Raw genomic sequence first — 25,010 nt, 5'->3', positions numbered from 1 at the left:
AGATCAATTTAGGGCCCAAAAAGTATACAAATAATATAGAGCTGAAAATTGGCCATAAAAACCCCACCATTCAGCCATTAACAGCCGCATGTCGTGGCGTGTCGGAAATCGGAACCTTTGTCGGATCTTTCACAAAACCACCGCGCTTATAAGTGTGACTGAAAGAGCAAAAACAAAGAGAGAGTGCACGAACGTCAGATGTGTAACTGAAAGAGCAAATGGCAGTAATAGTAATAGTAGGGATGAGGAGATATCATGAGAAAACTACCAAACAAGCAAAATCACTTGTTAAAGTTGGTGAGTTGCGTAACTTGATTGGATCCTTTGACATCAAATTCATAGATTATCTGTGTCTAAATAACAGTCTAATAGCCTTGGAATCTGACATAAATTTGACACATTTTGAAAAAATGTCAAATTCCTTCTCCCTTTTTTCCATGACAGTCCCAACTCCATAGTAGAGTTTACAATGCTTACTTTTGTTAACGGCATAGGCAAACCAAGTTTCTGCGTTTATAAAATGAAGAAGGTCTAGCAAGTGCAGCTCTCATTCACGATTAATGATCATTATCGCGTAGATATGTTATCTTGTATATATTATTGCGAGATGGTATTGTCTTTCGTCGAGTCGGACAAGTCACTCACAATGCTGAGTGTCAGGACGTCAGTGTTTTTGAGTGTGTGTGCTGTGGTTAGCGCTCAGCTGTATGAGCTGAATATAGTGCATCATAATGATTTCCATGCAAGGTAAGCATTTTTATTTTCATTCTTTACAAGTTACCCCTTGACTACAATCTCACCTGATGGTAAGTGATGATGCAGTCTAAGATGGATGGCTAACTTGTTAGGAGGAGGATGAAAATCCACACCCCTTTTCGGTTTCTAGACGACATCGAAACAGAACGCTAAATCGCTTGACGGTACATTTTTGTCGGTAGGGTGGAAATTTGAAAAACCTACGTCATATCTTTTGAATCTGAAGAGATTTATTTATCTTCATTATCAACCCATATTCGGCTCGCTTTTGAGCACGAGTCTTCTCTCAGAGTGAGAGGGATTAGCACAGATTACCTGTGGATGACATCAGGTGATCTGTGGGGATTAGGCTAATACGCTGGCCCAATGGGGTACTGCTGACTTCACACACATAGCAAATTTAAAAATTGATCCATAATAATTTTAATTTAAAAGAGTAGAGATCTGATGTATAGAATTTGAATAAAAGTAACAATAAAAACCAGTCAAGTCCGAGTTGGACTCGCCCACGATGAGTTCCGTACAATCTACAAAAACGGCCAATAAATCAGGTTTGTTTTATGGGAATCCTCATAAATACGTATAATATTCTTTTATGTAGCATTTGTTATTATAGAGGCTATTCACACGGTGCTTAAGATAACAGCCTGGTGATAGACAGACGGACGTACTGATTGGAGGAACAGCGAAGTTTTAGTAATAGAATCCCGTTTTATCCTTTGCGTACGGAACCCTAAAATGGACGCTTTAATTAAATTTAATTGTATAGATTTTTAAATGAGTACCAATGTTTTTTTTTTATCAAAACTATAAAGAATAGGTACGTAAGGTATAAAATTATTTAGGTCATAGTTTAAATTAAAACTATTTACTCATTTACGAAATCTTATTGACCCATTTTTTAATAACCTACTCAAATTATATTACGAAACCTACTGCTTTTTTTTAATTCTTATTATCTTTATATTTATTGCCTTTATCAAATAGCTAATCTTAAGAACAATAAACCAAAGTAGCTACAGTACCAACTTATAATTACTTATATTATAAAGATAAATATTATTAAAGATAATTATTATTTTTTTCACAAATATCGGTTAGTTATTTCAGGATTATATAGCCTTCATATTGTTCAATGATCTCCTCTATCTTCCAATGGAAGTTTCATTAAAGTCGGTCTAGCTGTTCTACATACTAGCCCGGCTAAACTTAAAAGAGTTTGAGTTTCTTGCCGGTTCTTCTCAGCAGATCTAAAGCTGAAAAAATCTACAAAATAAAAAAAAAACAAAATTCATTTATTTCCAGTAGGCTCAGTTTAAAAGCACTTTTGAAACGTCAATTGACTATTTATAACCAATTGACGTTTCAAATATGACGTGCACTTCATAGACGCATAAATGCAATATATACCTGGAGGATTCTTCACGAGCCTTTATTGAAGGAAGAATTTTCTAGTTTTAAGTACAATTTTTACGTATAATGCTCTGCTTAGCTGAAATCCTTGTGCACGCAACTGGAAATTTGTGGTGTTACTACAGAATTGCCCTCTCTACAGATTTATTAAAAGTATAGATAGATAGATTTAACTGTATTAGATTGCTTTTAAGGAGAATGGCGAGGTTGCATGTATTTTGGGACTAGCAGATAGAAGTAGCGTACATAATGGAAACCCATTAATAGTTGTTAATCGTGATTAAACTAAGAAAAAAGCAAATGGTAACCAATCTTAAAAAACAGGGATAAAAAAGATATACCTTAAAATTAGAAGGTACCCTATCTATGCATACGAATAAATGTGAATTTTATACTGAAAAACACCGCCTGCCACCAACTGCGTGATTACTTTATAAATACGACAAGGCAAGATTTCTGTAAAATCTTTTTTTTTTACAAGCATCTTATAAAATAATATAGAGCAAGAGCCCACGACAGCCAGACCTTCGTTATTTTATAAAAGTTGAAAGTTTCTCTGTAGATGTCTCCTACACAGGTAAGAACGACCAGCGACTATAAAGTTTGGGTTGTGGTTACTTGGGCAGGTAACAGGTAGTAAAGGTGTATAAAATAGTACTTGAAATTCGTTAAAGTATAAAGCTCAATTTTTTAATATTTCCTTCGGGATAACTTTAAAAATCTCGTCATCCATTGCCGGACACTTATGCCAGTTGCTACCCCCTGCCAGACACCCCTAAACTTTAATAAATTATAATTATACTTTCGTTATAGTATAAAAGCTAAATTTTATATATGTTACTTGGGGACTTATAAAAAGATGTTACCTCAATAGCCGGACAGTTTTCGTGGTTTTTACATCTTGCCAGACACATCGAAAGTCCACTATAGGTGCGAGCGCGGGGTAACAACTTCAAGTAGGTGCGAGTGAGATAGAGCGCTTAGTCGAGTGCGTTCTTTTACTGCGCACCATCCATAGATGAGTTGAAAAATTTAAATTTCAAAGAAGCTTTAGTTGATTTTTTTATTTCACATTGGGCTACTGATGAAGTGGTGCCATTTATTGGCAACAAAACAATATACATCAATTTCAGAAAGTGTCATTCTTTTACTGTTGATAATTGCAACAAAGTTGTCTCAAGGATTGATGAAGAGTTGTCATGCCCAGCACACGAGGAAGCAGATACAAAGATAGTATATCATGCATCAACTATCCAGCAGAAATAGTAATAAGAAGTGCTGATACCGATATTGCGGCTATAATGCTTGGTAACATGCATCATCTTAAAAGTGATTCGGTTGTTTGGATGCTTACAGGCACTGGAAATAATTTAAGGTATGTGGACCTAACCAAAATACATGCAGAGTTGGAACTGTTAACTTGTCAGAGCTTACCTGGATTTCATGCCATCACAGGTTGTGATTTTAATCCTGCGCTCTTCAGAAAAGGAAAATTAAAACCGTATAAGATATTAAAAAAAGATCCAGAGTACCAGGAAGCTTTCAAGAACTTCGGCAACAACGAATTAATTAAAAATTTAAATCATCAACAAAATATCTTTTATATTATTCAGAGATTTATATGCAATGTCTATAATGTCCCTAATGTAATTGATGTTGATGCCGCTAGACTTCAAATATTCATCGACTCGTACACAGTCTCCGATGTAAACGAAGCTTTTGACCGAAAGAAGTTGCGAAATTTTGACGCTAGCAACCTACCACCTTCCGAACTACTGCAGCAATTTCTGCGAGCAAATTATATATGTACAATTTGGAATAATGCTCATTTAAAAAATCCAACCACATATCAACCAGAAAATAATGGCTGGGTATTAAAAGATGACAAATACCAGTTCAAATGGTTTGAAGGGGATCAACTGCCGAGTTATGTTAGTGATTCACTCAAAACTCAATCAGGTATATAATTATTATGACAAATTATGATACATAATTTTTGAATTATTTATAATTGTATAAACTTGCTTAATTTTTGAACTTGCTTATTTTTTTTTTCAGACACTGAAGAAGAAGGTGATGTTGAGGACGATTCTGCCATCGACTGGAGTAGTAGTGATGAAGAAAATGAAAACATCGACGACAATGTTTAAATTAATAAATAAGTTTAATTATCTTTTTTTACTTGTAATTATACTTTTTTTTATATTTTTATGATATTAAACAAACATTTTTTACTTTATATAACATGGCTATGAACGTAATAAAATAATTTTTTATTAGATATCTTAAAAAATAGTAATCGACTAAGCATTCGCGCTCGCACCTATAGTGGACTTTCGATGTGTCTGGCAAGATGTAAAAACCACGAAAACTGTCCGGCTATTGAGGTAATATCTTTTTATAAGTTCCCAAGTAACATATATAAAATTTAGCTTTTATACTATAACGAAAGTATAATTATAATTTATTAAAGTTTAGGGGTGTCTGGCAGGGGGTAGCAACTGTCATAAGTGTCCGGCAATGGATGACGAGATTTTTAAAGTTATCCCGAAGGAAATATTAAAAAATTGAGCTTTATACTTTAACGAATTTCAAGTACTATTTTATACACCTTTACTACCTGTTACCTGCCCAAGTAACCACAACCCAAACTTTATAGTCGCTGGTCGTTCTTACCTGTATAGGAGACATCTACAGAGAAACTTTCAACTTTTATAAAATAACGAAGGTCTGGCTGTCGTGGGCTCTTGGGCTAATAGTTTTAATTAATACATGTATGAGTGTACAGCGCTTCAGAGTGTGACTCCCACTTTCGCCATCCTCCTTTAGTTCACAGATTCCTAGATTTGGATGAAAAATCTGTTTGGTTTTAATATAGCTTAGCAACCTATTTGCCACTACACACCACTGTGAATATTAGCTTTATATAAATAACTGATGAGTAAATATTTCTAATGCCAGATCTTAGACTAGTAACATCACTAACTGAAACGACTGGGAACAATAATAGTTGACTCATCATAATGATTTTGTTTTTTTTTCAGACTTTTAACGATACTAATATTATAAAGCTGTGTTGTTATTTGTTTGTTTGTTTGATTGAACGCGCTAATCTCAGGAACTACTGATCCGATTTGAAAAAATCTTTCAGTGTTAGTAGTATTTTTTATCCTCATATTCCTACGGGAACCCGCGTGGTTCCCGACCACGCGGGTGAAACCGCGCGGCGTCTACTAGTAAAAAATAACGGTTGACTCAACACTGGAGTTTTTTTTTATAGATTTGTGGAAACAAGCCCAACTGGAACAGTCTGCGACTCAGAGAAGGAACCGTGTATTGGCGGGTTTGCCCGCATAGCCACGCTTGTGAGGGAGGCTTTAGTAAGGGAACCTGACTCCATTGTGCTGAATGGTGGGGATGTTTTTCAAGGCACGTTATGGTATAACTTGCTGAGATGGAACGTTACGCAGGATTTCATGAATATGATACCCCATGATGCTCATGTAAGTGTTTTTTCGTATACGTGTAATAAATTAATTTAATTTATTACACGCATAGGAAATTTAATTAAAATTAAATTTTCAGAATTAAGAGATCCGAATATGATTTTAAATAATAAAAATTAAAGATTTCTTATAAAACTTAATTTAAAAATCATGTATATTTTAAATATTCCAAACGTTAAAAACGCTACGCGTCCATTTTGTGACGTCACAATGTTGCTTGATGTACTAAATGTCAAACGAGCTGTCAAGTAATATTTTTGTCAAACGCTCCGTCCAGGGATTTGTTATAGTGACGTCATGAAACAGTTCAAATACAGACCATCATGTCCGACAGGCGTTTTGGCTCGTATTGTCAAAAACATATTAATTAACTAAAATTTTCATGTAATAACGTCTCAAAAAATATGAAATATTTTTTTTTTTCAATTTAGTAGATCGATAATGAACTATTTTACAACATTTATAAAAGTTTCTAACTAGCCTATTCAGTTTTTCACAAACCATGATACCCATGGAACCATGGATTTTTTCAGAGTAAAAAGTTACGTATATGTTGCTTAATAACCTCCTCTATCTTACAGTCACAGTCCAGCCAAATCGGTCCAGCCGTATCAAAGAGTAAAAAAACAGACAGACAAAACTTTTAAAAAAGCTCGTTTGGGTTTTGATATCTTGCAAATAACTACACTGGTGAAAATACAGTTATTTTGAATAACAGTCAGACATTTTATTTATATGTATGTGTAGTGTTCGTGTATATATACACCGGTAGTGGGGTAGTGTTCGTGTATATATACACCGGTAGTGGGCGAGAGCGGCCAGTCTATGACTGGCATCGAGAGGAGGCGGACGTGTGCAGCTGGCCATTATAGTGTAGTGGTGAGACTGTGACTTACTGCTAAAACGGTAAGGACAAGGGACCTTACAGTATGTATAAATGATAACATTTTCCTACAGGTACTAGGCAACCATGAGTTTGACAATGGTATAGAAGGTGTGGTACCGTACCTCGAACACTTGAACTCTTCAGTAGTTGTTGCCAATATTATCGACGATGAGGAACCAGATATCCAAGGCTTATACAAACCTAGTGTTGTTATTGAAAGAAAAGGCCGCAAGATTGGAATAATTGGAGTAATTATATCTACCACCAATGTAAGTACCTATCTAAGTAGTGAGACTTGATAAGATGATGATGACACTGTATCCAGAGATGATCAGATATTCGTGAGTTTGTAATATTTTTTATAGAATATTTGCTATATCTTTGAGGTGTGATTAATATTTTTGTTTACTTCTAAATACTTAGCAAATACTGTGTTATGAGTAGATACGACATTGGTCTAGGGGACCATATGTTGTATGTAAGGATAACTTACTATACCGAATCTATACTATAGCAATCAAGTATGAAATACTGCAGCCACCTATGGGATGGGTCTGCTAAATATCAGCTCTCCGAATTAGACTCCGTTGAGCGTCGCGCTAAATGTATCATTGGTTATTAATCTCTAACTGGAACGAATCTGCAAATTCTTTAACACTGACGTAGCGTTGCGTCCGGTAAAAACCCGGAAATTTACCGGATATATATCGAAGAGGGCCGCGCACGTGACAACTCTCCGACTGTGACTCAGTAGAAAATTGCGCGCCCATAAGTTTCCTCTGGTTGTGACTTCGTCTGCCCGGTATTCGGCCGGGGTCTTCAGCTAAACTCATGGAACTTTTCAATCTAGTCCCACCAGCCCCACAGAACAGCGAGACACCGTGCAAATTGGCATCCTTTTGTTGTCGATGTCCAGTCGACTCGCACAAAACGTTTCGCATCGACGTTTCTAATAAGAACAGCGAAGATGTGGAATGCCCTTCCGACTTCTGTGTTTCCTAACACTTATGATTTGTGCACCTTCAAGGCAAGAGTGATTAGGCATTTTCTAGCCAAGCGCGCTCCAACCTGGACCTGATCATTGCTTTCCACCAGGCATGATTGTTGTGTAAGCCCTCATTCGCACGAGAGTTTTTTAACGGACGTTAAAAAGTGTTCAAATATAAGTATGAAGTTAAATGAAGGTCTATTTCAACGCCCAAAATTTAAAATGCAATCCTTCTCAAAAAAAAAGCGTCGTATTTTAAAAGCGCTGTCGTGTGAACATATATTTGGGAATGCATTGTAATGTAATTGAACGCTTTTTTAATGTTTTTTTTTTTTTTTATTCTATACAAGTTAGCCCTTGACTACAATCTCACCTGATGGTAAGTGATGATGCAGTCTAAGATGGAAGCGGGCTAACTTGGGAGGATGGAAATCCACACCCCTTTCGGTTTCTACACGGCATCGTACCGGAACGCTAAATCGCTTGGCGGTACGTCTTTGCCGGTAGGGTGGTAACTAGCCACGGCCGAAGCCTCCCACCAGCCAGACCTGGACAAATTAAGAAAATCTCAATCTGTCCAGCCGGGGATCGAACCCAGGACCTCCGATTTATAAATCCACCGCGCATACTACTGCGCCACGGAGGCCGTCAAAAAATGTCCGTTAAAAAAGGTCTCGTGCGAACGGGTGCTTATAACATAAAATAAAAATTTATACATAGAACATAGAATAACAAAAATAAAAAGTCTTCTGAAAATAGTCACGTAGGGACAATATAGTTTACTCCGATATTGTGCCCGAAGTCGCGGGTTTCTGCTAGTTAATTAATATTTGAAGCCACATTTTAACAGGAGCTGGCGTCTACAGGGAATCTGAAATTCACGGACGAAATTGAAGCGGTGAGGAGGGAAGCCGCAAAACTAAATGAAGAGGGCGTGGATATAATCGTGGTTCTATCCCATTGTGGACTTGAGAAAGACCAGTAAGCATTTCTTACTTCATAACATAATTATTTTTTTAAAATAATGTGGAGAATTGACCAGTGTAACTGGAAAAAATAAATACATAAATTTTTGAGATGCATTACAGTGCTTGAGCATTAGCCGTCCCACATGTTCCATGTTAATAACCTAACGCACGCCATTGACGATCAATTATTCTCACGTTTCTGCAGCACCTATGACTATAATTGATCGTGTATTGGTCGCTGCGTACATGACGTCTCGACTTATAAAACGTCTTCTCTGCCGCTTGCGCTGCAGAAACGTGAGAATAGTTGACCGTCAATGGCTGACCTAAACTGCGAATAAAAATACGTGTGATAGTTTACTCATCATTAGGTACGTCGAGAAAAAATTGCGAAAAAATTCATACTCTCACTTAAACAATTTCAAAAGTTATGAACAATTAAATATTAATAAAAATGGAGTTCCACATTAATGAAAACCACTCCAAAATTATTGATGTTAGAGAATTTTCACAATTACAAAATAACCCTACACTCAACATTATAAAATCTCATTACGTCGAGAAAAAATTTGAAAAAAATCATACTCTCACTTAAACAATCTCAAAAGTTATAAACAATTAAACATTAATAAAAATGGAGTTCCACATTAGAAAAACCACTCCAAAATCCAAAATTACAAAAGGTATCCTTCACTCAACATTATAAAATCTAGTAACGATCAAGTAACACAAGAAAATTATTTTATTAAAAAATTTCTTCTATAAGAATCTTATTGTAAAAATTCTTTAACACCAATAGTTTGAACTTATCTTCATTAAAGTAGACCCCCATTTTTATGAATGCAAAGAATTATCTATGAATACAGACTTTGCTTATACTAAGCCTAACTAGAACCGTGATAGCCCAGTGGATATGACCCTGCCTCCGATTCCGGAGGGTGTGGGTTCAAATCCGCTCCGGGGCTTGCACCTCCAACTTTTCAGTTGTGTTGTGCATTTTAAGAAATTAAATATCACGTGTCTCAAACGGTGAAGGAAAACATCGTGAGGAAACCTGCATACAAGAGAATTTTCTTAATTTTCTGCGTGTGTGAAGTCTGCCAATCCGCATTGGGCCAGCGTGGTGGATTGGCTTAACGTCTCTCATTCTGAGAGGAGATGCGAGCTTAGTAGTGAGACGAATATGGGTTGATAACGACGAAGCCTAACTACTTTGATTTTTTTAAGGAACAGTTATATTGATGATTTATATGTTTACAGGGAAATCGCGCTGAAAGCCAGTCCATACGTGGACATAGTAGTGGGAGCTCACAGTCACTCCATGCTCATAAACAGGGAACCACCTGCGGGCATTGCGTTCACTCCTCTGGGACCCTACCCCATTGTCGTCCAGCAAGAGAGCAGATCTGTAAGTAAATGCACGTAGTTATATATGTCGCCGAGTGAGTTATTTGAACGGTTAGCAAAATCTACGTTAATTATTGTGATAATATTAGAATCAGGTTTTCATGGAATTGGGATTTAATTATTTACTGTTTAAATAAATAAGACTGTAAAAGATTTAACACGTGACTCGTCGTCCTATAGACGCGTTGAAATGGCGCGTAGGCGGTGCGCTTTATGGAGTGGAGGCGCTCTACCAGTCGGTAGCCTGCTGGTTGAGCAGTTCAGTGTAATCAAGTTCTTGGAATGGATAGTCGTCTTCCATTTGTTAAATAGTAATGGTGCAGTGTTAAAATAGTGATAGTGTTTTGGAACTTCGGGTGAGTTATCTGTATAGTCCGGCCTTTGCATTGTTATTTACTTGCTCGGAGACAACACGAGCGGGGATGGGGAGTGTTTGATATCAGTAAAAGGGGCCTTTAACCCAACCAATGATGGTTGCCAGCCCGTAATCTCGCTCGTGCTTGACTACCTGCCTGCAAGTTAAATGGTCGTTTCAGTAATGAATGATAATATTACTTTGTGTATCTGCCATCCTTGACACATAAAGCTCAGAACCTGCCCTGAGGCTACGGCTTCTCCGTTATCAGAAGTAGTATTTAGTATGCTTCCGCCGACATCAGAAGTGGAATATAGTCTATGCTCCGATATATATACTAACTAGCGGACGCCCGCGACTTCGTCCGCGTATGTATCAATGTAAAGTTTCAAGCCCTATTTCATCACTTTATGGGATGAATTTAAAAAAAATTGAATTACATTATATTTCGTATTTTGTTTATGATTTATCATCACGGAGGTGGTGGTTCGATCCCCGCCCCGTTGGTCTATTGTCGTACCCACTCCTAGCACAGTCTTTTCCGACTAGTTGGAGGGTAATGGGAATATTGGTCATATTATAAAATATATGGCAAATATTCTTTTAAAAAAATATCAATTTGTGTTTTCAGAAAGTGATACGTAAATAAATAATGGTATTAAAGACAAAATTGTGCATAGTGCTTAGTTGTGTAGCCTATTATTCGGATCACATTTTACGATGATTTTGTAGAGACATAACCGATCTATAAAATTATCATTGGTAAAAAAAACATAGTTTTTTAAACGATAGGCTCTTATTAAACTATGACCTTAAATTATTTTGTTAATTACAGGTGCTAGTAGTCCAAGCAGCCGCTCACACAGCGTTTTTGGGAGAAATCAAGCTTTACTTCGACGAACAAGGACAACTTGTAAACTGGACTGGTGATCCTCATTTTGCTGGCAACGACGTTGTGCAAGGTATTATTTTAAATAAGTAAATTTTAAATCAACCCATATTCGGCTCACTGCTGAGCTCGAGTCTCCTCTCAGAATGAGAGGGGTTAGGCCAATAGTCCACCACGCTGGCCCAATGCGGATTGGCAGACTTCACACACGCAGAGAATTAAGATAATTCTTTGGTATGCAGGTTTCCTCACGATGTTTTTCTTCACCGATTCAGACACGTGATATTTAATTTCTTAAAATGCACACAACTGAAAAGTTGGAGGTGCATGACCCGGACCGAATTCGAACCCACACCCTCCGGAATCGGAGGCAGAGGTCATATCCACTGGGCTATCACAGCTCTCAAGACGACGGCGACGACGAAATGATGACGACGAAATTTTAAATAAGTACCTACATCATATATTAATGACATATTTAACCCACTTAAAAAAAGGAGAAGGTTCTTAATTTGACACGTATGTTTTTTTTAAATTTTTATTTATATCTATAGTTCTATACTAATATATAAAGCTGAAGAGTTTGTTTGTGTGATTGAACGCGCTAATCTCAGGCACTACTGGTCCGATTTGAAAAATTCTTTCAGTGTTAGATAGCCCATTTATCGAGGCTATATATTATCTCCATACTTTTACGGAAACGGGAACCACGCGGGTGAAACCGCGCGGCGTCAGCTAGTTACCTCATAACTTCGTCATTTATTAACCAATTTTGATTTTTTTTGAAACAGCTTATTGCAGATTGGTCTCATTTCATTTTCTTGAAAGTCTGGTTTAGTAATTTTGTGAAAAACAAATTAACTGAAAAACGACTTGGAGTCGCATCCATTTTTATGTTAAAAAGTTTTATTTTTTGAATAAAATCTAAATCCAATAATCGTTCTTGAATTATTTAATTTCAGCGCCTGACGTTTTGGAAAAAATCAACGAATACCTGCCAATCATAAACGAGAAAGCCAACGAGCTTATAGGCTTTTCGAAAGTCCAATTATCATCAAAGTGCAATTGTGGTGAATGTAACCTAGGAAGTTTCATCTGCGACGCTTTCATGAATGCCGTGAGATATTGTTATTTATTTATTTACTTAGCATCCATGCACTTACAAACTATGCATAAGCTTAGCATGCATGTCACATAGGGCCCTGTCAGAGCATTGCTAAAAATAATAATGTTACATGCAATAATAAGAGATACAATATACCTATTACATAAAATTAAAATAAGATAAAAATAAAGTGGAAAATTGAGCGGAACATTTATAGAATGGGGATGATGACTAGGTTTGAATAAATTGATGTTTATGATACATTCGGGTAAATAAAGTCAATGTTAACTAATTTATACAAAAAGAGCAAAGAATGTTTGGATATTTGCAAAATAAATAAGATTATAAAATTTCAAAATCTATCAATTTTTTTTTTATCGTAATTAGATAAAAAATCATACAGTTTTTAGCTTCCTTACATTAAATGTGACATTTTTCAATAAATGAACTATAAACATAAACGCACAAATAACAAAGACATTAGTGATTTTGTTTAACGCCCATACAAATCTAACGATCAGCGAGCCAACGACGTCACTAGTTAGTGCCATTTTGTATGGAGCATTTTCAGGGATCCGCGGCAGTGCCGCAAATCTGACTCTTTAAACTCAGCTCAGAAAGTAATGATCGCAGATATCCTGTTACTTTTAGAAAATTTCTTTACTGTATTACTTATTTAATTAAAAAAACTGTCATCATCCCTATTAAATTAGAATGTCCAAATTTTAAATAATATAAATGTCAGGTATATTATTGTCATAATAATAGATTGACTAACGCTAATAAAGTTAAATAAACATATCCACTCAATTACAATTGTCAAAATAATGGGATAAATAAGCAATGTCCAATCTATACTAATATTATAAAGCTGAAGAGTTTGTTTGTTTGTTTGTTTGATTGAACGCCCTAATCTTAGAAACTATTGGTCCGATTTGAAAAATTCTTTCAGTGTTAGATAGCCCATTTATCGAGGAAGGCTATATATTATCCCCGTATTCCTATAGGAACAGGAACCACGCGGGTGAAAGGTCGGCGCGGCGTCAGCTAGTTTTTAAATAAAATGTCAATAAATTTTTAGTCATTTATAAATTGATAGTTTCAAAATTTGTAGGCTGTCTTGCTCTTGAGGTCTTGTTTTTGTTTAGCTTAGGCCCAAGTTGAAATACGGATTGGTGGTGCTGTATACTGTTTGCTTAGAAGGTTTTTCATCATCAACCCATTTTCGGCTCACTGTTGAGCACGAGTATCCTCTCAGAAGTAGAGAGCCAATAGTCCACCACGCTGGCCCAATGCGGATTGGCAGACTTCACACACGTAGAGAATTGAAAAAATTCTCAGCTAAGCAGGTTTCTTCACGATGTTTTTCCTTCACTGTTTGAGACACGTGATATTTAATTCCTTAAAATTCACATAGCTGAAAAGTTGGAGGTGCATGCCCCGGATTCGAACCTACGCCCTCGAATCAAAGGCAGAGGTCGTATCTACTACTACTATCACGGCTTGTTAGAAGGTTTTTATTTGATTTTAATGGATAACATAAATAAAAGAAATGGTTTTTAATTATGTTTTTTTACAGGCAATAGAAAGAGCACAGGGCAATCAATGGAATTACGCACATTTTTGTATTATTAACACGGGAGGTATAAGAGTGGATATTGACTCTGGAAGTAAGTTTTATAACATTAAGTTTTTTTTTTACCAATATTTTATGCAATAATTACAGATATTTAAGGATATTACCTTTTTGAGACCATGTTTTACCAATCACGTGAAACACCAAGAAAGTAATAAATTTACCGCGTTATTTGTCACTACATATAACAGTTATCGACTAAAGCTTCTAAAAAAATGTGTAACTTGGTTTAAATAAATCAAATAATGACGGTAGACTTAATTTTTACGAAGACATGTATGGGTCGGTAGGTTCACCTGGGTTCACCCTTACACTTTTTCAGATGTGACATTTGAAGGTATTATGCTATCAACACCATTTGAAAACAGGGTCGAAGTATTTGACCTAAAAGGGCAGTATGTTCTTGAAGCGCTGGAGTTCGCGCTAGCCAACAACCCGTTCCCTGGTGCAAGGATGTTGCAAATTTCAGGTAACTAGTAAACAAAACATTTGGCATCTTTTAACCTACAACTATCTCCAATAATGAGCTCTGGATCCTCGCTAAATAACTCCTGATCCTCGAACAAACAAAGCGCAGGAAGTGGAACTGAATAGGGCATGTCTTACGCCCATCACCTAGTGTTGTACAGGAGTCCTTCCAATGGCATCTTACTGGGGGCCGGAGGAGACGTGGTAGGCCAAAGACCACATAGAAGAGAACTATTGAGGCGGAGTTGAAGACTGTCTGTCCTGGATCATGCCTTTATCAGGAGAATCGAAAGCATATCTCTCTCTTTTGTCCTATCGCAACGAAAGAGAGAGCGATATTTTTGATGATGCAGCTTGGTTGACATTTTGTCTTTCTGTCGTCTCGAAGTATTTCGTGGTGTGCATCTGTTTCCTGCCAGTCAAAGTCAAAATACAATTATATTCATTAATCTCAGTTTACAAACACTTTTGAAGCATCAGGTTACGTTATGCTAGTTGATATACCTTTAAAACTAGAGTTAATAGGTTTGTATAGACTACAAAGCCTCATCATCATCATCCTCATCATCATTATCATTATTTTTGGCGGCATCCGTGGCGCAGTGGTGTGCGCGGTGGATATACAAGACGGAGGTCCTGGGTTCGATCACCGGCCGATTGAGGTTTTCTTAATTGATCCAGGCCTGACTGGTGGGAGGCTGCGGCCGTGGCTAGTTACCACCCTACCAACAAAGAAGTACCGCCAAGTGATTTAGCGTTAGTAGCGTCGTGTAGAAGCCGAAAGCGGTGTGGATTTTCATCCTCCTCCTAACAAGTTAGCCCGCCTTCATCTTAGATTGCATCATCACTTACCATCAGGTGAGATTGTAGTCAAGGGCTACCTTGTGTAAAAAAAAAGTATCATCAACATCATCATCATCACCATCATCATCATTAACAGCCAATTGACGTCCACACTCTTGCATCGACTTCCAAACGACACCGTCTCGAGCCGCCAGCATCCAGCAGCTCCCTGCAACCCGCTTGTCCTCAGTCCACCTAGTGAGGGTTCACCATTCCAGCACCTTGAGACCCCAAGCAAGCCTTTTAACCATAAAAATCTTAGGCCTACAGCTATATTGTATCTTCACAGGGCTACGTGGGGTGTTTGATGGTCTGCAGCCTGTTAACAGCAGGATTGTGAACGCGACAGTTCGCTGCAATGACTGCGACGTACCTCACTACGAGCCTCTGGACGTGAACAAGATGTACAAGGTCGTCTCGCAGAGCTTCTTAGGTGGAGGTGGAGATGGATTCTCTGTGAGTATTTACTGTTTTTGAAGTAATAACAAGAGTGATAGCCCAGTGGATATGACCTCTGCCTCCAATTCCGAAGAATGTAGTTTCGTATCCAGTCCAGGGCACACACCTCCAACTTTTCAGTTCTGTGTTGTGTGTGTGTGTTGTCAATTTTAAGAAATTAAATATCACGTGTCTCATACGGTGTTCACACACGCAGAGAATTAAGATAATTCTCTGGTATGCAGGTTTCCTCACGATGTTTTCCTTCACCGATTTTGAAACACGTGATATTTTAATTTCTTAAAATGCACACAACTGAAAAGTTGGAGGTGCATGCCCCGGACCGGATTCGAACCCACACCCTCCGGAAACGGAGGCAGAGGTTATATCCACTGGGCTATCACGGCTCTTTAGTATATAAAACGAATTCCAAGTTGTGTAAATCTCAAAGGAATGGATTTAATCCCGATCATGAATCGCCGCAATAAACCGCTTCACTAAATAGCACCAAATTTCTCGCTAGCATCTACCTAGAACGGTTTCGGAGTTACTGACGATAAATTTGCTCCGGTATTCACGAATGGACGCTCTCTAAGCTCATTTACACGGTTTTGTATCGGAATAAAGTTGAACGACCACTTTGCACTGTATTCGGACTCATTGATACTTGGATAATGTAATGTATTGCAATGATAATTTTATACTATAGATCGGTTGCATCCATACAAAATCATTGCAAAAAGTGTTCCGTATAATAGGCTACAACACTGAGCGCACACATGCACAATTTTGTCTTTAATTATCATTAAATATAATAGGCCGTGATGGCCCAGTGGGTATGAGCTCTGCCTCCGATTCCGGAGTTTGAATCCGATCCGGGGCATGCACCTCCAACTTTTCAGTTGTGTGCATTTTAAGAAATTAAATATAACGTTCCTCTAACGGTGAAGGAAAACATCGTGAGGAAACCTGCATACCAGGGAATTTTCTTAATTCCCTGCGTGTGTGAAGTCTGCCTATCCGGACACCCTCATACACCCTCCGGAATCGGAGGCAGAGGTCATATCCACTGGGCTATCACGGCTCTTCCGTGGGAATACAAGGATAATTACCCTATGATTGTCATAGGGTAATTATCCTTGTATTCCCACGGAAGAGCCGTGATATAGCTTTATAATAATGAAAGAATTTTTAAAGTTAAGTTTTTGAGTTAAATCTCAACAACCAAAAAAAAAAGTAATTGTTATATTACTTTTCCTTATTTTATGAGATTCTTCTATCTAAGGTTTAGATGGGTGTCATCATTAACAGCAGACCAATTATAGAAGGACCTGTATCGCACTCATAGTCATGAATAAAATTGTCTGTCATTTTCTGAGGAAAACGAGCTTAGATTTGGTATATATCTTATACTAAACTAAAAGTTTTTGGCCGTTTTTTACACAATTCAATTACACAAAAAGGTATTTTTACGGAGCTCTTTAACCGACGAACACGATTACAACTGTTTAACATTGATTCTATAGAAACAGTTTTTATAATCGCATTAGGTCGTTGATCATATATTTTGGCAGAAAAGTAACGTCTAGCGAGGCAGGTCCTATACAATAATTGGTCTGAGTTAATAGCCGATGGACATAGGCCTCTTGCATGGACTTCTAAACCAACCGGTCTCTAGCCGCCAGCATCCATCGGCTATACCGATAATTTAAATATTATTATACTCCGTAGATGATTGCCAACAATCGGCAGAACGTGGAAGCCCTCGGAGTGGATTACGAGGTGCTGATGGAGTACGTGCGCCAACAGTCGCCTATCATCAAGGACCTGGACGGGAGAATAGTGATCACAGATCCTTGCTTACCAAACTAGCTCTTATTAATTACCATGGACTGATAGGTACGATCTACCAAAAAAACAAAAGAAGATTTTGACGAATTGAGAACCTCGACTTTTTTGAAGTTGGTTAAAAATAGATAAACGGCCTAACTCTAGTTAATTAGTTAAAATAATAATAATAATAATAATAATAATAATAATAAAATCCTTTATTCAGCTAAAAAATACAAATTAAAAAAGAAGAAATTACAAACTAATACTAACAGAGCTTACAAACTACTTAAAGATACCTACTTAAAATATTTTTAGAAAATCCCCGCTATGTGAAACGAGTACCTATTTAAAAGAATATTCGGGAATATTCCTTATAATTCATGTGGTGAAATAGTTTGTCTATTTATGTGTTATGGTAATGTAAAATGATTGTTGTATTTTAAATTATTATTATTTATTGTGAGAAAATAAAACTGATTGTAAATAGTAATTGTACTAGAATTATTTTAAACTAGCGTACCCGGTGTATGTGCACTTCTTCAATATCCCTACCCCACTCTTACCCCTACCCTACCGCTATCCTACCCCTACCCTACCCCTGAATTTATTTGTTTCAAAGAACCTTTAGATCGATTTTGTGCAAACTTCACATAAACCATCTACTAAATAGTCCGAACAAAGCCTAAACATTTGGTTTGTATTGGTGAGCCCGTTCATGAGTTAAGCAATTACAACGAAAAGTGACATTGATTTTTATATATTAAATAGAAATATAGATAATAAATTGTGATTTGAAATAATGACACTATGGGGACACTATTACTAGCTGACGCCCGTGACTTCTGCGCGAAATCATTCATTCTACGGTACTGGTATACAGGAGTCTATAAATTACATCAAATTTGACATATAATTTTCACGCTCCCAAACTACCAGTTTTATGAGGATCGTCAAAACCAGTGCACGCCGCAGCCGTTCCGTACAATAGGGCGCTTACACACAATAAAATTGTTACGGCCATTTGCAAAACGACTATCGCTTGTAATTAAGGTTTTTACGGCGCGTTCTATTGCGTGCAACGAGAAATGTGTTCAAATGCTATAAAAATAAAGTTCAAATTTATTTATTACCACGACACTCGCATGGTGATCTTTTCAGGCACGTCTGGTCCAAAGGGCGGCATAAAAATATAAAATTGTATACAGGGTGTTGCGGTGTATTTCCCATAACTTCAAGGTGTTGTCACTTATAGGAGCTGAACTGCATAACTTATTTAAGGCAGGGTCAGGCGATAACCGGTTCATTATTGACTGGCCCTGGATTCCGAGGTATAAACCTAACGCTCCACTCACTCCACTCCACTCATCGATATAAATCGTTAGATGAGCCCCTACATGTTAATGAACGCACAATGTTATGTCATTACTCAAAGACGTGCACGCACATCTCATTTTAGTACGCAACAAGCGCATGCTGTGAGTAGACGTGGAGTTAAAAAAACATTTTACTGTTTTTTCGTGTTCATTTAAGAAATGTAAAAACACAAGCCGCATAACGAATAAAGAGGAAAGCTGCTACTTTCCATGGGAAGTATTTGCGAAACAATTCCGAGGAGCTACGAGGCCTATCTAACGATCTACGATCGATGACTCCACTAATATCTGATGAACTCTTAACGCTGAGGATCTACATGGAGACATCCTCATCCAGGCTTATATTTCTGGTCATATCCTTGTCGGTTTGTCTGACTGTCTGTCCGTGGTAATATAAAATTAATTGAAAAGTATTGAATGGATTTTCATGTGGTTTTCACCAATATATATATTTTTTTAGGTTTTGTAAATATAGGTTGAAATATGAAGATGGTTCTTATAAGTGTAGAGAAAAGTCAAGCCAACTGGGCCAAAAGGGAGTTTGAGATATTCGTATTTTTTTATTCTTTACAAGTTAGCCCTTGACTGCAATTTTACCTGATGGTAAGTGATGATGCAATCTAAGACTAAAGCGGGTTGGTTTTGTAGGTTGAAAATCCACACCCATTTCGGGTTTACGCGACTTCGTAGCAGTACGCTAAATTGCTTGGCGGTACGTCTTTGCCGGTGGGGTAAGCCACGTCCGAAGCCTTCTGCCCAGCTGTGGATCGAACCCAGGACCTCCAACTTGTAAATCCGCGCTGGCCGGCCGTACCGGTCGTGTTTAACAAAATATAAAATGCATATTCTGCTTTTATAAAAGAGTTTCACAAAATCGCGGGTGTCGTTATTATTTTGTATTAAAAGCTTTTAAAACAAAACCTCCTTTATGTAGTCAATTCAAAATATAATAATAAACCCACTATAGATGCAAAAGCTAATATTACTAGAATAAAAATGGCGCACATTTTAAAATGCTTACTTAAACTGGTGCTCTGTGCAAGCTTCCTGAAGCAATATCGGTTTGATATTATAGATGCAATATTATGCTAATTTGTCCAACCCCCGGAGAATACTTCAATCACAATATTATTCTCTCGCTAATAATGTTATGCCTCGTATAATTTATGCTATCGGAAACACTAGTCCATCTTTGATAATGAAACAAAGGAGGAGGTTCTTAATTCGGCGAGTATGTTTTTTTTTAATGATTGTTACCTCATAATTTCGTCTATTCTTAACTCACTTTTGTTTGAAAAAGTATACTTCCAGATTGTTTTTGTGTTGAATACACACACATAAAAATTTCCCGTTAACTGTGGCGCTTTCGTTCACTGTGGACACAAAAAACAGAAAAAGAAAAAAAATTAAGAAAAAAATTCAACCGACTTCAAAATCACAAAAATAAACTAAAAAGTGTAAAATAACATCGTATGTCCTGCCTTCTGATCACTTTAAAGGCGGTGCCAACACAGTGATGCATTAACTGTTAAAAAATGTTGTAAAATGTTTCTAAAATGCTTATGGATAAATGTTACTATAACTTAAATGAGTATTTAAATTACAAAATTTAGTGATAAATAATTTTGACATAATTTTAATTGACATGTGTGTTTGACATAATTTTAATTGACATTTTAACATTTAATTGATAATAATTACTTGACTTTGCACTAAATTTAACATGGTTTCATAATTTTGACAGTATATATTATGACTATTATTTTATTTTATCTGTCACAGTAGTTTTGAGTTACATTTTTCATAATCATTGAATCTTAAAATGTTTAATTGTATAAGTTATTACATATGTTTTCTTTTTTATCTGTTTGCTTTTAAATTAAGATTATACATAGTCTATTTAAATTTTTCATACACCAAATTATTATGGTAGAAAGTATCAGGGTCTTATTATATTTAAGTAATCTTTATAAACCTGCTTTCTCATGAATAAGTAAATTATTATTATTGTAACTCAAGCCGATTAATCATAAAGTTTTACGATTTAAAGACAGTTATTTCCCGTGGTTCTTTCAGTAATGGCTTTAATTAATAGTTACGTCACTGGCTTGGCACCGCCTTCAAAGTGATCAAAAGGGGCAAATACGATGTTACGTCACGTCGTCATCAACCCATATTCGGCTCACTGCTGAGCTCGAGTCTCCTCTCAGAATGAGAGGGGTTAGGCCAATAGTCCACCACGCTGGCCCAATGCGGATTGGCAGACTTCACACACGCAGAGAATTAAGGTAATTCTCTGGTATGCAGGTTTCCTCACGATGTTTTCCTTCACCGATTGAGACACGTGATATTTAATTTCTTAAAATGCACACAACTGAAAAGTTGGAGGTGCATGCCCCGACCGGATTCGAACCCACACCCTCCGGAATCAGAGGCAGAGGTCATATCCACTGGGCTATCACGGCTCAATACGATGTTACTTTTCACTTTTTAGTTTATTTTTGTGATTTTGAAGTCGATTGAAATTTTTTCTTAAAAAAAATTTATGTTATTATAGTTTTTAAAAACCACATGTTTTTGAAAATTAACTAATTAAATAACATGTATTTAAAACACAAAGATAAACTACACTAAAAAAAGAAAAAATTACCATCGTATTTATGATCTACTGATTAGTTTGAAGGCGGTATCAAGCCAAATGGGTAGTGGTCTTTAAGTTTTTTTTTTAGCATCGCAGGATAGATCTAGTGTCATAGGCGATATTATATCCCTCTATTCCCACGGAGACGGGAACTACAGGGGTAAAACCACAAGGCAAGTGTTATTAGTAAGCCCTCAATAGCACGAGAGTTTTTTTAACGTCCGTTAAAAAACTCCCGTGCTGATGATGGCTAAGAATGGCGAATTTTGTGTTATATATTTTGATGCTCTCATCATTTAAAAATATACGATATCATATCCGATAGGTATATTTAGTTGCTAAAACAACATTAAAAAAAAACGCCTCAAAATCGATCCATCAGTTTAGTAGCTACTGTATCACAGACAGACAGTATGAAGTTATGCATGGTTACTAACAACCCCTCTTTAGGGTTAAAACTAATATAATTTTTATATTACCCGCCTTGCATTATTACCATTCAGTGCGGATTTAGTACAATAATACAAACTGGAAACCGCATTTCGTATTGCTACGAGATTAGATTGCAAATTGCTTATAGGTCAAGAGACCAAGGCATATTTTACGAAAGGGTTTTTAAATTAAGATATAATTATAATTGATTATATCAGTAATTTTGCAGGGTCCTATTTCTGAGACTAAACTATACGTCCGTCCGTCCTTTCGTCCGTCTGTCACCATCACCAGGCAATATCTTGTGAACCACTATAGTTAGACAGTTGAATAAAAAACAAAATAAAATAAATATTTATGAGGGTTCCCATATAAACAGACTTGATTTTATGCACTGTTTATGATTTTTAACCACAGATATTAAATATTGGATTATTACGAGTATAATATTATAATACTATCCCTTCCATGCCGTACTCCCACCCTACATCTACCCAGCTCTATCCCTATCTTACCCTACCCTACCTCTACCCTACCCCTGTCCCCTATCTTACTCTACCATAACTTTACCTTCGGCTAATATATAATATTCATATTAACCGAAAGTAAAGTTAAAGTGTGATTAAAAAAGGCAAGCAATAACAGCTACTACTAAAAAATCTCATGACTTTCAATTTCGGACTCTCATGGAAATATTTGCCACTGGCTCTCAGTGTGTTATTTCTGCATTTTATGATACTGTTCCCGGAAATTATTGAGTTTAGGATATGAACAAAACGATATTAAAGTTTTGAACAATTATAATTTTATTTATACGATAGAAGAGTAATTAAAACTGTATTATTACTTTAAAATCTACAGTGATATATGGTACATAATAAATTATTACTCTAATCATAGTAATAACTAGCGGACCTGGTCAAGCTTCGCTTTGATTTTTGTGCACTTCTTCCCTACCCCTACAGTTACCGTACCCTATCCCTACCCTACCCTATCCCCTAACCTACCCCTACCCTAAAAAAAACGCTCCGTAACAACTATCCTCGTGCTTCAAAGAGTATTCTGAAAAAATAATTAACGATATCGGTTCAGCCGTTCTCGAGATTCGCGCTTAAGAAGATTCAAAATTAGTTTTTGTATAGAAGATACGAATCGTTTATATGGCGGAAACATTTTTAGTCTTTTTTAAATTTGCTGGTAGGGTGGAAACTATCCACGGCCAAAGCCTCCCCAGCCAGACCTGGACCAATTAAGGAAACCGCAATCGGCTGGGAATCGAACCCAGGACCTCCGTCTAGTAAATCTACCGCGCATACCACTGCGCCATGGAGGCTCTTGACTTTACCGGCATAAAAGAGACTAAACAAATTTATGCCCTATACAATTGGAAATCACTATACTAAAGCAGTTCAAAAAGCTTTCATTTTGTTCTAGAGTACGTTTTCTTCAATAACAATGTTAGAATAACAGTTTATTGTTACAATAACACAAAGTCATAGAAATATCGGAACGTGTTATTGCAAGAGAACGCTCAAGTTTATTGCAATTTGTACACTGTACCGATGTTTAGTCCACATTTGGAACGATAGAAACGATTATTGCACATTACGTAATAACAACGGAACGTTACAGAACGTGAGTTGAATAATTTTATAATTAATATCCGAGAAGTGAGGAGAAATTAGGAAATCCGCAGAAGAACCAAAGTTACTGACATAGCTCAGCGAGTCGCGAAGCTGATGTGGGTAGACCATATAGTTCGAAGAGTCGATGGACGTTGGGGTGCCAAGGTGCTGGAATGGTAACCCCGCTCCGGAAAACGCAGTGTTGGTCGACCCCTCACTAAGTGAACCGAGGACATCAAGCGGGTTGCAAGGAGCCGCTGGATATTGGCGGCTCGAGAACGTTTTGTTTTGAAGTCCATGCAAGAGGCTCATGTCCAGCAGTGAACGTCCATCCGCTGCTAATGATGATGATGATGTTCCGAGAAGTAAGCCGTGTTTGCCAAGTGGATATGATCTCTGCCTTTGATTGGGAGGGCGTAGGTTAGAATCCGGTCTGGGCCATGCTGGCATGGCTGGTGGGAGGCTTCAGCCGTGGCTAGTTTCCACCCTACCGACACAAAGGTACCGCCAAGCGATTTAGCGTCCCGTTACGATATCGTGTAGAAACCGAAAGGGGTGTGGATTTTCATCCTCCTCCTAACAAGCTAGTCTGCTTCCATTTTAGATTGCATCATCACTTACCATCAGATGAGATTGTAGTCAAAGACTAACTTGTAAAGAATAAAAAAAAAGAAAATATGCGCTTGCACCTTTTCAGTCATGTGCATTTATGAAACTAAATACAACGTGCCTCAAACGGTGAAAGAAAAACGAAGTGAGGAAACCTGCATACTAGAGAATTTTCTTAATTCTCTGCGTGTGTGAAGTTTACCAATCCGCATTAAGCCAGCGTGGAGCACACATTAAGATTAAATTATATTGTTTCAATAGCGAAGTACATTCATTGAATGATATCCTATTTACGCCAAGCGAAGCTCGATCGTTCAAGTACTTTCAAAGATATACTGAATCTAATCCTAGTGCAATCACTTCGTTGGAAAAGAGCTTTTTAAAGAATATTATTTCCAGAAAAATTTAGTAAAACTGACTCGCAAGATAATTTCGAAGCATTTTGCTATTCAGAGGTCAGACGATCTCGAGTAAGAAAGAACCTTTGTCAAGAGCAATTTTCAAAATAGACACAGACTTCGAAGACGGCGTAGAATAAAAACTGAGTCTGAATGGTATGGAACAAAAACAACTTTTAATAACTTGGCTTATTCGTATAATTAGGGTTGGCACATGAATTATTTTCTTTGTAGTCATAATTTTTTATCTGACTATCATCATCCTACTAATATTAATGGATGTTGGTTAATTAAAATTTAACGCCGCAACTACTAAAGCGATTTGGCTGAAATTTGCAATGAAAATAGATTTTACTCTGGATTAACATACAGGCCACTTTTCATCCCGGAAAAATCTACAGTTCCCGAGGGATTAGTGAAAAACTAAATTTTACACGGACG

General features: G+C 36.9%; 2 protein-coding genes across 2 annotated transcripts; both read left to right on the top strand.

The window, feature by feature from the left end:
• Positions 1-623: 623 nt before the first annotated feature.
• On the top strand, positions 624-17,619 carry LOC112049424 (apyrase). Its single transcript, XM_024087297.2, has 11 exons — positions 624-747; positions 5,450-5,672; positions 6,633-6,830; positions 8,400-8,530; positions 9,778-9,925; positions 11,115-11,241; positions 12,131-12,285; positions 13,853-13,943; positions 14,232-14,378; positions 15,510-15,676; positions 17,390-17,619. The coding sequence occupies exons 1-11, from the start codon at positions 647-649 to the stop codon at positions 17,528-17,530; spliced, it is 1,629 nt and encodes a 542-aa protein (XP_023943065.2). The 5' UTR covers positions 624-646; the 3' UTR covers positions 17,531-17,619.
• LOC128199343 (uncharacterized) lies at positions 3,439-4,914 on the top strand. Its single transcript, XM_052888458.1, has 2 exons — positions 3,439-4,128; positions 4,228-4,914. The coding sequence occupies exons 1-2, from the start codon at positions 3,471-3,473 to the stop codon at positions 4,317-4,319; spliced, it is 750 nt and encodes a 249-aa protein (XP_052744418.1). The 5' UTR covers positions 3,439-3,470; the 3' UTR covers positions 4,320-4,914.
• Positions 17,620-25,010: the final 7,391 nt, after the last annotated feature.

The sequence above is a fragment of the Bicyclus anynana genome, chromosome 22 (genome assembly GCF_947172395.1).
Source record: "Bicyclus anynana chromosome 22, ilBicAnyn1.1, whole genome shotgun sequence".
NCBI lineage: Eukaryota > Metazoa > Arthropoda > Insecta > Lepidoptera > Nymphalidae > Bicyclus > Bicyclus anynana.
The sequence above is the reverse complement of the archived record's forward strand: the minus strand, read 5'-3'. Positions and strand labels throughout refer to the sequence as shown.

What these genes read in the sequence shown, in the direction of transcription:
- LOC112049424 (XM_024087297.2), top strand. Translation starts at nt 647, where the DNA reads ATGCTGAGTGTCAGGACGTCAGTGTTTTTGAGTGTGTGTGCTGTGGTT. An exon ending in TAATTATATCTACCACCAAT is followed by an intron (nt 6,831 to 8,399) that starts GTAAGTACCTAT and finishes ACATTTTAACAG; the next exon opens with GAGCTGGCGTCTACAGGGAA. An exon ending in GCGACGCTTTCATGAATGCC is followed by an intron (nt 12,286 to 13,852) that starts GTGAGATATTGT and finishes GTTTTTTTACAG; the next exon opens with GCAATAGAAAGAGCACAGGG.
- LOC128199343 (XM_052888458.1), top strand. Translation starts at nt 3,471, where the DNA reads ATGCTTGGTAACATGCATCATCTTAAAAGTGATTCGGTTGTTTGGATG. An exon ending in TTCACTCAAAACTCAATCAG is followed by an intron (nt 4,129 to 4,227) that starts GTATATAATTAT and finishes TTTTTTTTTCAG; the next exon opens with ACACTGAAGAAGAAGGTGAT.